Below are 13741 nucleotides of genomic sequence, written 5' to 3'. Positions count from 1 at the left end.
CCTAGGATGGTGGGGTAACCAAGTATCACATGTGAAAAGACATTGGATGGGACAGGGCCGAGGGAAGGGGCACACTGCTGTTTGGGGCGAAGCTGAAGGTTGTAGGTCTAGACTCTGTGTCACCTGTGGGAAGTAGATAGGTGGCTGAGGCTTCAGTGTGACAGCTGGACAACCTGCCGGCAATGCCTATGGCTCTCAGGTAGCAGAGGCCCTGGCCTGTGGTGCTGGCTGTGCATACATACTTGGCTGTTGTCTGGTGTTTGGGTAGTCTGGCTGGACTTTATTGTTAGGAAGCTCTTGTTGGCTGTGTAGAAGGGGAGGAGCTGTGTGGTGCATGGCCTGGAGCATGCGCTTTGGATACCCGTGTCCTGGACATTGATCAGCAGAAGCCCCGCCTCTGGCTAGCAAGCCCTGCCCCACACCTCCCAGCTCCTCCTTCAGGCCGCAGTGCTGGCCTTGGGCAGTGCGGTGTGCAGTCCTGGACACAGTGGCTGCAGCACACCGTCCTCAGCCCTTAAGTGAAGACATGGACCCCTCGAGAGCCATCCAGCATGAGATCAGCTCCCTCAAAGGTACAGTCTGGAGGAGCCTGGCTCTCGGATGCTCAGTGACCTCTGGCTGGGTGCAACAACTTATGGGGACTATCAGGGTCAGCTGTCTCCCTGATAACATTGAGATGTGCCGAGCTGGGGATGGAGGACCCCAGGCTCATGTCCTTCCAGGTGTCCTCCCAGGACTGGGTGAGGGGAACCCCAGTAGCTGCCCTGCAGCCCTGCAGTGAGTACTGCAGCAGCTGCATCAGGAGAGTGGGGGTGGGGGGGTTGGCCCTGGAGCAGTCAGCACTCCTCCGCCTGGGCCAGATGCCTCACAGATTGGTGTATGAGGGGGTAGTGTAGGCCTGTGGGGACCTTTATGCCCAAGGCACTAGGCGCCAGACGGGCTGGCCCTGGGAAAGGCCACACTGTGGCTCTTTGTCCAGGGTTGGGGGGCTAGGGACTGCCCAAGGGCGCTGTCTGGTTGCTCTGGAAACCTGAAGGGACCGCCCAGGGAGTGCTGCTGGGCTCTCTCAGTGCTGAATCAGCAACTTCTCAGTGTTTCTGTAAGGTAGGACAGGGCACAGAGAGTTCTCCTAAGCCCACGGACCCTGAAGACAAGCAGACCCAGACCAGGACTGAGTGTGTCCCTGAGCACGTGGGGGCAGATGTGGGAGGACATGTTGTTCTAGGCTCCTCCCTGCCGCTCTCACGCTTGCAGGTGCTCCAGCTGGAGGGAGGGAGGAGGAGATTCCCCACGAGGTGCTTCTGGTGCTAGGAGCTACTGCCCTCTCCTGCCGAAAGGTGGGATAGGGATGATGGCTGGGTTCACCCACGTGGGACTGGGCAGAGGAGATTTCAGGTCCAAGGGCTCAGGGTACTTTGGATGTGGCTGGAGATCATTTGGGGATGGTGGTGAGGTATGTATTGGCTTCGTGGGTGGGGGATTAGAGATTTGATAGGATTAGGTTAGGAAATCCTGCCAGGAAGATAAGAACTCTGAGTGGGGTTGGGGTGAGTACAGGTTACTGTGGAGAGGTGTCTGAGGGACAGGCCAAGAGCTTGTTTGCTCTTAGAACTGGGTTGGTACTGGTCTTATAACTAAAACACTGGTGCCGTAGGTACTGCAGGGAAGGGGGTGTGGTGGCTGTACACTCTTGGCCCTTCAGACCCAACTTAGTGCTACCCTGCACTTCAGGGCTGGGCTCCAAGGGCCTGGCCCCCTTCCTGCCTAAGTTTGGCTAGGGGCGTGGTATAGGGAGAGCCCTGCCGCAGTGAGCTGGCTGAGCTGGCCTCGGGGAAGGCTTTGGGAACAGTTGGCTGAGCCTTCAGAGTTTCCACCCGCCACCGGTCTGTGTCTGTATGTTTGGAGTCTGCTGGGGCGCCATGGCGACAGCCCATAAACCCGCCCCACGCACTGCTTTGTTGGCTGCCCGCCCGCCGCTGGCCAGCACCTCCCACCGCAGGATCCCCCGCCTCCGCCCTATTTATAATCAGTTCCTGGGTTTGCAGTGCTTGGTGGGAATGGGTGTGTCCACTCAGGGAGAGCCTTAATGGCTTGGGGGTTTGGTGCGGCACAACAGGGAGAGTTGGGGTGCTGGGTAGTGGCACCAAGCACAGGCTCCATGCATGTGGGACCCTTGGTTGTGAGGACTCAGCAGAGCTGACAGCTGTGCTAGGCAGCCCTTCGGGCATGAGATCACTCCTCTTCCTTTCACTTCAGTCCCTGACTGTGTCCTCGTGTCCTCTCCACAGCACCTGCCCCTCTGGCCACAAGTGGACAGACACTCAGGCTGCCTGGGGTAGAGAATTTTTGGATGTCAGGGTCACCAAGTCTGGGGGGTCAGGGACTTGGTGACTTTGATTCCCTATGGCAGCTGGGAGTCCCTGGCCTCCAACAGCTGCTCTGAAGGTGTGGGAGGAAAGAGGCCTCACCCAGAGCCCTCCACCCTGAGCTCTCTTCTTCAGAGGTCTTGGACTGGAAAGTAGCTTTGTTTCTGGAGCCACCTCAATCTAGCCTGGCATGCAAGTGTTAAGTTCTGTGGTCATCTGGTGAGAAGGGCACTGTTCCTTTCCTTTTCTGATGGACAGTGGCAGTGGTGCCTGCAGCCAACTGTCTGCCTCCTGGCTGCTCCCCTGTTCTACTCCCCAGGTCTCTGCCCACCCACCACATCCCAGACTCCTCTCCGTACCCTAATCTTCCTCCCTTGGATTTTTTTAGTTTTCCAGTTCGTGTAAACCCTCCTTTTAGATAGCTATGGTCAGATGACACTCCACCCCACCCTGAGATCACAGTGGGAGGTGATGTCCTTAGGACCCCCGCTGTCTCTGCTCCCTGTTATCTTGGGGGGGGGGGTTGATACATGTTACACTCCATCTTGCTCTTACACAGTCTTGGAAACCTTGAACAAGTGTTTTAGAGACAGATGTAATTTCTGACATTGGAGCTATGTGGCCTGGGAGGGGAGGGGCAGTTTATTAGTGACCCCCCACTCTTTAAGGGCCCCGCCAGTAGTGGGTGGGAGGGGCCGGCCCTGCTGCTGAGTCAGAGGGGGCCGGCCCAGGCGTCCTGGAGGGCAGACGGGCGGGAGGCTCAGACAGGCAGCCTTGCCGGCGCAGGAATTCACAGAGCAAGGCTCTGGAGCCGCACTGCCCCTGAGCCTGAGCCCTTGTGCTTAGAACCGGAGCCGGCCTGCCTAGTTGCCAGTGGCCCCTGCCGCATCCTGTGCCAAAGGAACCTCATCAGCCTCCTGGCTGTGCCCCACCTGCTGTCCCCACTCTGTGCTGACCGGCAGGCTTCCAGCAGCCATGGTGGCTGGCATGCTCATGCCACTGGACCAGCTACGGGCCATCTATGAGGTGCTCTTTCGTGAGGGGGTGATGGTTGCCAAGAAGGACCGGCGACCCCGCAGCCTGCATCCCCATGTGCCTGGCGTCACCAATCTACAGGTCATGCGTGCCATGGCCTCGCTGAAAGCTCGGGGCCTGGTGCGGGAGACCTTTGCCTGGTGCCACTTCTACTGGTACCTGACCAACGAAGGCATTGACCACCTACGCCAGTACCTACACCTGCCACCGGAGATCGTACCTGCCTCTCTGCAGCGTGTGCGCCGCCCTGTCGCCATGGTGATGCCTGCACGTCGTCGCTCCCCCCATGTGCAGACCATGCAAGGTCCCCTAGGCTGCCCACCAAAAAGGGGGCCTCTGCCAGCTGAGGACTCTGCCCGTGAGGAGCGGCAGGTCTATCGCAGGAAGGAGCGTGAGGAGGGGGCACCTGAAACCCCTGTGGTATCTGCCACTACTGTGGGGACCCTGGCCAGGCCAGGCCCGGAGCCCGCCCCAGCCACAGGTCAGCTGAATTTTGGCTCCAGGCCATGAGGGATGGGAAGTGACTGTAGATGTTTTGGGTGTTGGGGCTTAGGTCTGGTGGGCTCTGGTGGGCAGCACATTGTGTGGATGGGTTCTGTTCATATCAGCAGATGGCGCCTTTTCTGCCTGAGGGTGCTGGGTAGTCTAGCCAATGGACCCACGTGGCTTCTGTTCCTCCAGGCAAATCCTGGTGAGGGCGGGGCCTGTACACCCCAAGACTGGCAGGACCAGCTGTTGGCATAGTCTTGTTTGTACCCCTCTCAGGCACTGTCCTTGCCCTTGCCCCCACCTCCCCCACCCAGTGGCTTTTGGAGGTCCCTCTTTTCAGAAGTGGGTGTGTATAGAAGAGCTGCTGGCATGTGACTGGCTCAGGCAAACCACTTGTCCACCGAGGCTTGAGTCTGTCTTCCCCTATGGCCGCGTGGCTCAGGTTCTATACTACATGACCAGTACTGAGGGCTCCCGTGACTGGGTGCCTGGTCTGCTTGGAGCTGGCCTGCTCTGGAGGTGGAGTGGCTCTAGGTGAGATGGGAAGACAGGCACAGCTCAGGAGCATTGCCCAGGAGGGCAGAGGCCAGGGTGTGGGGATGCTGACCCAGCCTGTGGTCTAGGCGACAGTTTTTTTTTTCCCAGTTGGAAACCAGGTCTTAGAGGATGGGGCAACAACCCATTAGCCCAGGGGCTTCCAGTAAGTGCTCCCTCTGTCCTTAAGCCCTATACCATCAGGACATGGATAGGCTATGTGCTCTCTGCATGGTGCTTGTGCAGGCTCCCCTGAAGCACGCTGTCCTTAATGCCTGCTGAGGGCATCTCAGGACCTCCAGCATTATCCATGTATTACAGGCACCAACACAGCCTGGTATCTATCTATCTGCCTCCCTCTTTGTGCCTTAGTATGTGGGGAGGGACTTACTCTCTAGGAGTGGGGAAGGGAATTGAGAGTGAGGGTAGACCCTGCATTAGCACAGCTGCCTGAGCAGAAGCCGCAGTCTGACCTTTCTGGGTTGGACTTCTTTGGCTTGTTGGAGTGATGAATGTAGCTGGAAGGGCCAGGGAATTTGAATGGCCTCTGGGCTCTCTCCATGGCCTTAGGCAAGTCGATGGCCTCTCCAGCTTCCCTGTAACCATGGCTATGTCTCAGTCCTTTTGGGTGTGGTGAGTGGGAGGGGAGCCCTCCCCTGCTTTTCTTGCTTTGCTTCCTTGTCCGAGTCCGGACTGGGCCAGCAGTTGGCAGCGGGACTAGGAGGGGGTTCTGGGTGTGGCTGTAGTGGGCAAAGAAGGGGGGCACCCTCCCTCCCCTGTCTCTGATGGAGGTGACTCAGTCTTCCCAGCCACAACCGCTTGTGGCAATTCAGAGTTTCCAACAGGAAACAAGCTCCAGCTTCAGGCTGAGTCAGGGCCCCAGGCGGGTTTGCCCCCCACACCCTCAGGACTGAGCGTTGGGCCTTAGGTGCTGGGTGTGGCTGGTAGCAGGGGCATTTTGGCTGGCTCCACATACAGGCTGGAACAGATCTGATGCCACTTAAAACCATTGGCTTCTTTGGGTTAAAAAGGATCGAGCAAGCTGAGTGGTGGTGACTGCTCTACCTTTAATCCCAGGACTCACGAAGCAGAGGCAGGCAGATCTCTGAGTTTGAGACCAGCCTGGTCTACAAAGAGAATTCTAAAACAGCTAGGGCTACACAGAGAAACCCTGTCCAAAAAAAAAAAAAAAAAAAAAAAGCCAGCAGTGAGCCACAAAGATTGGAGCTTTTTATAGCACGGCCCTCCAGTGGGTTATACAGTAAGTCTGTGCTGCAGCAGTGGTCACCATCATGGTCCCAGTTACCCAGTTAGATGGGCTACCTCTGTCTATATAACCCTGGCCAGGGAGCCAGACACTTGGCAGAATGAATTGGGACCCCCCCCCCCACCTCCCATCTCCAATCAGCACACTTATGTGGAGGGCGTCATATCTTGCGGTTTCAGATGTGGTGAGGAGAGAGTGTGTGGTAGGAGGCAGCGGAGCAATCAGAGAGCTCAACCTGACAGACCTGAAGTTACTCAGCTAAGAGAGTTACCATGAGGAGGGAGGCACCAGAGATTTCCTTGTGTTATAAAGTTGCTGGAGTGGTTTGTGTGTGTGATTTTCATTTTAACTCCAAGAGATAGTATCTTGCCTGGCTCAGAATTCAGAACTGGTCCAGAAGTGTTTGGAGCAAAGATGTCTGAGCACTCTGAGGCCTGTGCTCTCAGAGGGATGTCATGTAACAGTCCCCACGTGGGCATCAGGTCTCCTGTTTCCATGCCAACACGTGGCTAATGTACCCTGACTTTCCCGTATGGCATGCATAGGGGCTGCAGTGCTGCCTTGCCTTCCTCCACCTACTGCTCAGGTGGGCTGTGGCTCTGGGCAGGTGCTCATTGCTGCTGGGATGCAGAAAGGAATCTGAAGAACTCTGGAAGGTTTTTTACCTAGGTTGTGGACCAATCAGGTTGGCGTTTTCCAGGTTATACACTGCTGGATGGGAAGAAATGTGGACTGTTAGGAGACGTCATGTTTGCTCAGACTAGAGCACTGAGATAGTTGATGGGGGACTTGGGCAAGGGAGGGGCCCAGCTTTGGGAGCTGAGGGAATGTGAATGTCAAGGAGGAGTAGACAGGGTTCAGCAAGATGGCTCTGTAAATAAAGGTGCTTGCTGTTAAGTCTGAGAACCTGGATTTGAATCCTGGACCTGCAAGGTGAAAGGAAGGAATTGGCTTTCCTTAGTGGTCCTCTGGTCTCTCCACCTTCATGCAGTGCCACACACATACCTCATAAATAAATAACATAATATAAAATAACAGAACTAAAAAGGAAAAGTTAAGTGGAGGAACTCAGGAGCAAGCACGTGAGTCAGTAGTGTGGTTGCCCAGAGTGGTCAAGGTACTGATTTGATCCCTAGTACACCGAAATGGTATGTTTGTGTATGTGTGCACACGAGCACATGCATGCATGTGGCTACATGGAGTGTGCCTCTTAGCATGTAGATGTTTGACATGTGAGTGGGTGGGGTGGCAGGGCTCGCCTGGCAGAGAGAGGGTTTGGGATGAATTGGGTTGTACCTGGCAGAGTCAGTAGGGAAGGCCAGCGGCCTGGAGCCCCAGAGCTTAGGGACTAAGGCAGGCCTTGCCTCTGTCCCCACAGATTGGTCTGTCCAGGCTGCCTACTGATAGTCACCAGGCTTGGGTTCTGTTGGCCCGGCTGACTATGGGGACCCTTTAGTCAGTCCGAGGAGGAGCTGCTGCTGGGTGTGGAGGTCAGGGCGTGAGCAAGCCCTCCCTTCGCTTCCCACCCCTTCCCTCCTTCCTGCCTTCCCTTCCTCTCTGCTGGTTCTGGGAGCTGCGTGTCCTGGCCAGCAGCTATGGATAGGTACAGCATGGAGGAGCTGATCCAGCTGGGCCAAGGTAGGGCACCGCAGAAGTGGAGGCTTCAGGTAGAGGTTAGAAAGGTAGGAGGGACCAAAGTCTCCATCTGAGACTTTGGCAGTCTTTGGCAGGAAACAGGTCCCCGAGAGGGAGGATGGACTGCGTGACACCTACTGGTAGTTCTCATGACCTCAGGCACCAGGACGCAGGGATGGCATGGCCCCTCACAGCTAGCTCAGGGTGTGTGAAGTGTGGGATAGGGGCCCCAGGGCAGGCTAAGTGGTGGGGGTGGGGCTGCTCAGAGCCAGGGCACTTTGCTTTGGGGGACTAGTCACTGAGGCTGTGGAGACACGGGCTCTGCTGAGAGAGGCTGTACTGTTCTCTTTGCTGAACCTTGCCTGACTGTCTCTGTCCCTGTCCACTGCCAGTCATCAGAGGTCTCTTTGGACTGCTCAAGGGGCTTTCAATACCTGACCCCAGTTGGCCCAAGAGCTGAGCACCATAGACTAGTTTGTGAGGAAGTGGTGAGCCCAGCCTTCTCATGCGCTCCTCTGCCCAGTGTGAACAGAGTGCCTGCCCCACATGAGCAGTCAGGGTCCAAGGCTGGTTTGCTATGCTGTGTTGACTTAGTCAAGGCCATATATATTGGGGACTCATTTGACCCTGTGGAAGCTCAGGCCAGCTTCTCACTATGAGCAGGCCCCAGTTTCCTCATCCGACTAGTGTGCTCACAGCCAAGACTCCATAGGATGTCCTCAAGATTGTAATAGAATGGTGCTTGCCACAGGAAGTGTTACAGAGTGGAGGGCCGACTTTTAGCTCCTCAGCCGTTTGTCAGTCAGACCCATGGGCCTGGCCCAGTGTGATCAAGCTCCTAGGAGGATGTGGGATTGTGTCTCCCCTCCACACTGACGCATACATACACACAGCTCGTTTCTCAGGAAGCACTGGGGTCCAGGTCACCATTGCATATGGCGGATGTGTTGTGGGCCTGCTTGCTGACTTGCCGGCACTGTGCCTCCACAGACTAGGGATGCTGGGAGCCTGGGGGTTCCCCATTCTGTGCTCCCTAGGGTACCAGGAGGGTCAGGGGTGGGTGTGCAGCCTGATGGTACAGGTGGGTGAATGCTCCTGCGGCTTAGGCCCTGTTTTGGGTGGCCTGGGTCTCTGACTTGTAGTCTGACCTTGGAGACACAGTCCTGACTGCCTTGGGGCCAGGTGTTGTGTTGACTGCCTTGCACAGAGCTCTCTGGGAGAAAAGGGATTGGTGCCTCTTTGGCCCATGTGGCATTTCCCAAGAGCACCGCAGAAGATGGGCAGGGTATGGGCAGCACCTCTCCCAAGGGAACATGAGCCTGAGTTCACGTCTGTCTCCATCCATGGTAGATCCTGATGCCAGGCACCTCCTTGTTATAGTATCACCCATGGGAGCTGGGGGGAGACTGGGAGGGAGAGCACTAGGGGTCTAAGTGTTGTGGGGCCGCCCAGCCAGATGGGACTCCAGTGAGCCTGGGCTCCATACGTCATGTACTAAGTCTGGACAAGTGACGGGCCTTGCTTGCCCTCCTTGGATATTTATATCCCCCTGGGCCCCCTGCCCATTGCTCTTCTCCCCTCCCCCAACTTCTGCTGACAAGGCTGGAAAGCTGTGCCCTCCTCCGGCCTCACCGCTGCCGCTGCAGGCTTGCTGCCTCAGAGGGGCCTGTGACCCTCCCCAAGCCCCTCACCCGCTCCCTGTTGGCCCCGTGGGCTCCTGTCGCTGTCCCCAATGAAGATCGTGCCCGGTAGGTGGGGCAACCCTTCAGAGTCTTTTGGGAACCCAGCTAGGCTGGAGGCCATGACTCCTGTTTTCCTCTGCATACACCCCCCTGCCTGCCTAGCCTCACCTGCCCTCTCCCTCAGACCCAGTCAAGGCCTCACATTGGACCTTGGGGCTTGTGAGGAGCCCACCTGTCTTTCAGTGTGGTGGGGTCAGTTGTAGGGAGGGCAGTGAGGGACTGGGCATTGACATCTGTCCCCTTTCTGTGCTTGGTGGCTGTTCCCAGAGGGCACCCTTGGAAGTAGACTGAGCGTTCAGGCTTCCTCCCGATGTGGGCAGGGAGTGCTGGTTAGCTTTGACTTGGGAAGGAAAACCTGTGTTGAGTCTGCCCAGGCTAGGCTGGGGGGCTGAGGCTTGGGGAGAAGAGCTACAGGCCCCTCCTCCTGGCGGGTGTGGCTGTGGGTAGGCAAGGGTTAAGGCTCCAGTTAACCTTGAGCGTGGCTCTGCGTAGAGACAGCTGAGCTGGGCCCTGTGGGGAGTGCGAGTGGGGAGGGCCAAGAGCCATGAGAGGGAGGAGGCTGGGAGGAGGCTGAGTGAGAGAGCAGTTGGTGCTGAGGGGACTGTACATTGTCCCCCGGCTGAGTGCAGACAGTACAGTAGGGCTGTCTCTGAAGGCAGGGCAGCAAGAGACAGAGTGGGCTCTGGTTCTGGGGCACCCCTTCGCTCACCCTCCATGCAGGGAGGTGCTATCTGACTTCGCAGCAGCTGGTCCCTGGTGAGGACGGCTCTGCCCATTCTGTGTGGCAGCCATGGAGCCGTCGGGCAGCCTGTTTCCCTCCCTGGTAGTCGTGGGTCATGTTGTCACTTTGGCTGCCGTATGGCACTGGCGTAAGGGGCATCGGCAGGCACAGGATGAGCAAGGTAAGCACCCTTGCCTCTGCCACTGTCGTGGGCCACCGCCCCTGACAGGAGACAGGGGCGGGGCAGGCGGTGGAGGGTCCGCCTTCCCCCGCCCCTTGCCTTCTCCTGAGCCCTCCTCTTCCTGTTCCTGAGTGAAATACTAGTGTTTGTGAAAGCCGGTTGTCTCCCTTGTGCCTACTCTGCATTGAAGACCCTGCCACTTCCTAGGGTGTGCCGGGGTTAGAACTTTGTGGCTGGTTAGTTTGCATCAGGTCCTGGGTAGGTGAATGGAAAGAGGTGGGGTGAGCTCCGGATTGAAGGCACAGGCCTATGGGAATGTCTGCCTTCTAAAGAAAGGCCCCTCTCCCTTGCCACAGCAGTGAGAAACCAGAGTGGCAGGTTCACAGACTGATCTGGGCAGGGCCACAAAGCCTGCCTAGTGACCTCCCTGCCCACAGAGTGTAGGCTGAGTTGCACAAAGGAAGTTTGTCTAAGTGTCCTTCAACATGGCATACCAGAACCAGTTGTGGGGCAAGAAGTTAGGCTCTGTTCTGCCCTCTCCTCAAAGTCACCAGTCCTTGGGCCATAGTCCGAGGAGGCCATGCTCACCGCAGGATGGGGTGGGGCTGAAGTGAATGGAGCCTAGGACAGTCCCTGGGGATTGGGCAGTTCTGCACCAGGGCTTCTGGCCAGAGGAACAATCCTTAAGAGATGCACCTCAGGCCCAGACTGATGGGAGTGTGCTTGTGGCCTAGTGCCCCCTAGCGGTCCTGGTAGGTCTTAGCGTCCAGCGGAAGATCGCCAGGACGCGGGTTTTCCAGGCGGTGGCTTTAGGTTTCCCAGAAGCCGGTGAGTCAGCTGCAATCAGAGGCATCCAACAGAATGCACAGGCCTAGAGCTTCTTCCCCTCGTAGGAGATGTTTTTCGTTTGGGACCAAGACACCCTGGGCTCAATTTAGTTTCTTGTCACCACATGAGGGAAAGGGCTCCCGGCGTCCCCTTTTGTTTCACTAGGTGCCCTGCAGTGCCAGGTGTGGGCGTGGTCGCCCTCAATTCTGTATTCTGTCCATTGCCTCAGCTGATCTGACTCCTTGGGGCGGGCGACCCTTGCATATCTGCTAGAAGTGGCACTCCCACAGACACCAGTCTTGTTCCCCCGAGCGTGGGAGAAACCCCGGAAAACTCCGATCACTGGACAGTTCTCAGACCCTTTTGACCTAGAGGGCACCTGCACCCCGGTTCCCTCGAGTTTCCGCGAGCTAGTTTGCTCCCATGGGCTGGGGCGCGGCTTCCTGGCCCATACTGGGCGGGGCGCTTGAATCAGGGGCAGGTTCTCCGGGTCTGGGTATTGCGTCTGGTGGGCGGGGGCGAACGTGGAAGGCCAAGCCAGGGCCTTCAGCCTTCAACACAGGCACGGCTTCCGTGTCGTCTGCGAGCACCCCAGGGCACTCGGGGCTCCTGGCAATGGCAGGGACGTGGGCGGCGAAGGGCGTCTTCACTTCGCAGAGGGAGGTCCTGCTGGAGCGGCCCTGCTGGCTGGATGGGGGCTGCGAGCAGGTCCGCAGGGGCTACCTCTACGGGCAACTCTGTTGTGTAGGTGGGTGCGGCCGCTCAGGTTGGTGGGCAGGTCTTGAGCTTGTGATGGGGGTGTTGCTTGGCCCAGGTACAACCCCGCCTCCAAGCTCCGGAAACACCTGGGGAGGAAGACAAGAGTTGTCTTGCTCAGGGATAGGTTTTCCTTTGGAGGAGGGGGATGGTAAGTGGGCGGGCCAGAGGGTTTTCCCGGACTTAGTGCTTTAGCAGTGGTGACGATCCCAGAGCGGTTCGGGAGCTGAGGGTGGGGCTCTGGGCCCTCCCACTTGTGCTGTCCTTGGCGCCTTCAAGGTTCTCTCTCAGAGAGAACAGAGACAGAGAGAGAGGGAAGAGAGTGTATGTTGAGCAGGGAAGGACGTTCCTTAGAGGACCATAATTACCTCCTTTTTTCAGGGAGACTGACTTAGCCGAGGGTCAGCTGCCTTCTACAGATGCGCAGCACACTACTGGGGTGGAAAGTGTCCCTAGGGGCTGATTGGACAGGTGGCAGAGTCCCCATGAGGTGTGCAGCAGCATTTGAGGGCATACCTGGGCTCTGGCCAGGTCAGGGCTGGGCCACCTTGGGAACAGTGACCTGTGAATTTGGGTGAGAAGGATAAGCAGGAGAGGCGACATTTCCAGCTAGTGGCAAGGGGCAAGACCGAGTTGGGAGAGATGAGAACAGGCATGTTCAGGAGAAGGAGTGCTAGGAGAGGTGGAAACCCGGACATGGAGTTGAGTCCGATTCCCAGACAGCATCCTTAGAGCATGATAGTGGCAAAGACGAAGACTCTGGAAAGTAGTTTGGCTGGAGTCTGGGTCCATGTACGTCTTTGATGTCAGATCCTGTCTTCCACATTCTAGTGGTTTCTTGGGTCTGTGTGCTCAACTGCTGGCCCGTTTCCAGAGCAGGTGCCCTCAGGAGAGTGACAGCTCACAGCACCAGTACAGCCACGGTTGGCTCACCTCCACTTCTCTGACCGGTTTGCTTCCTGACTAGGAGCTTGCTGGCCTAGTGTTTGAGAAGCTCCCAGAACACTGACCAGTGTAGTCAGATTTGAGGTTCAAAAGGCATCTGGAGTGAGACGAGTCATCTCTGGTAGGTTGCACTGATTGTTGGGCCAGCGGGAAAGAGCTAGATAGTCTTGTGTTGGAGGCTGAGGAGAACCCTCAGCCGTGACACTTGGTAGAGAGCAGTGTGCTCCCTTTCTGGGGTTCCAGCTTCAAGCTCTCTCAAGACTTACTGGATCACTCGATCACTCACTCAATCACTCCTGCTCTACCTTACAGAGTTTTGGTGCCCTCTTGTGGCCATTGAGGAAGCAGCAAGGGCAATATAGGGCAAACTTTTCCTGGAATAGAGGCCTTAGCCACTGGGAAGCCACTGGGTTGTTCCTCAGCAGCGCACAGCTGGATCACATCAATGCCTCTGCTGGAAAATTCTTGTGGTCTGGGTGGTACATTTTTTCCTAGAGTGGGTTGGGTTGGTTGGGTAGTTCCAGATGCTGGCCCTAGGTGGCTCCATTTTCTGACCTCAGGGAGTCAGAGGCTATAAGTAGACACGGAGAGTTAGACAGGTGTAGTCCCAGGGGCCCATGCCCTTTGCCCAGGTTCTCCACTTTTACAACCGGTAACAGCTGCTATCTGCCAGCCCTGCCCTGCTGCAAACATCCCCATCCTGCCTCAAGATACAGCTTCCTTTCTAGTGAGTCAGAGCACCCAGGCCCCCTCCCCAGGTCTGACTCACTGTCTGTGCCCCTCTGTGTGCCCCTTGCTGCCCCAGCAACCCCTTCTCCCACCCTAACTGGGGAGGTGTCCCTGCAGCTTGGGCTGGGCTGCCCTGCTGGGATGAGTCACCACTGAGCTATGAGCTGTTCTTGCCTGAGGTGAGCTTTGCCTGGCTGGGCTGGCTTGGGCTGGACTGTTGGAGATCCTGTGGGAGACCCTGCCAAACCCAGGAGGTCCTTCAGCAGGGCCTGAAAGCCTAGCAGTTGTTGGGGCTACCGGACAGAGCATAGTCCCTTTTTGGTGCAGGAGGTATGGTTTAGGGGACTTTCAAGAAGAGAGGCAGCTGGTCTCCACCCCTAAGGACTTTACTGTACAGCCACTCTGCAGGGAAGTAGGCTGTCTGTGTCTACACTCAAACACCCCTGTGTGGTAGGGGACCTCTGTTCATTAAGTGTGATATAAGATCCCTCTGGGTGGCCATGGGGATAGTAT

At 57.1% G+C, this 13741-nt stretch overlaps 1 protein-coding gene across 13 annotated transcripts in view; it reads left to right on the top strand.

Moving 5' to 3' along the window:
- Positions 1–13741, top strand: part of Plec (plectin) — a 62117-nt gene that overhangs the window by 23056 nt on the left and 25320 nt on the right. For 2 of the 13 annotated variants that reach the window (XM_034516139.2, XM_076912212.1), the window contains exon 1: positions 3231–3882. The exons of 4 other annotated variants lie outside the window; for them this stretch is intronic. In XM_034516139.2, the coding sequence (XP_034372030.1) occupies positions 3342–3882 (541 nt within the window). In that variant the 5' untranslated portion in view covers positions 3231–3341. Of the gene's footprint in view, positions 1–456; positions 573–3230; positions 3883–8946; positions 9075–9700; positions 9971–11367; positions 11547–13741 lie in introns of those variants that run through there. 7 more of the 13 variants (XM_076912221.1, XM_076912220.1, XM_034516145.2 and 4 more) reach the window with 5 other exon arrangements.

This window comes from Arvicanthis niloticus, chromosome 13 (assembly GCF_011762505.2).
Source record: "Arvicanthis niloticus isolate mArvNil1 chromosome 13, mArvNil1.pat.X, whole genome shotgun sequence".
In the NCBI taxonomy this organism is placed as follows: domain Eukaryota; kingdom Metazoa; phylum Chordata; class Mammalia; order Rodentia; family Muridae; genus Arvicanthis; species Arvicanthis niloticus.
Note: the sequence above shows the minus strand (reverse complement) of the source record. Positions and strands in the feature narration are given on the sequence as shown.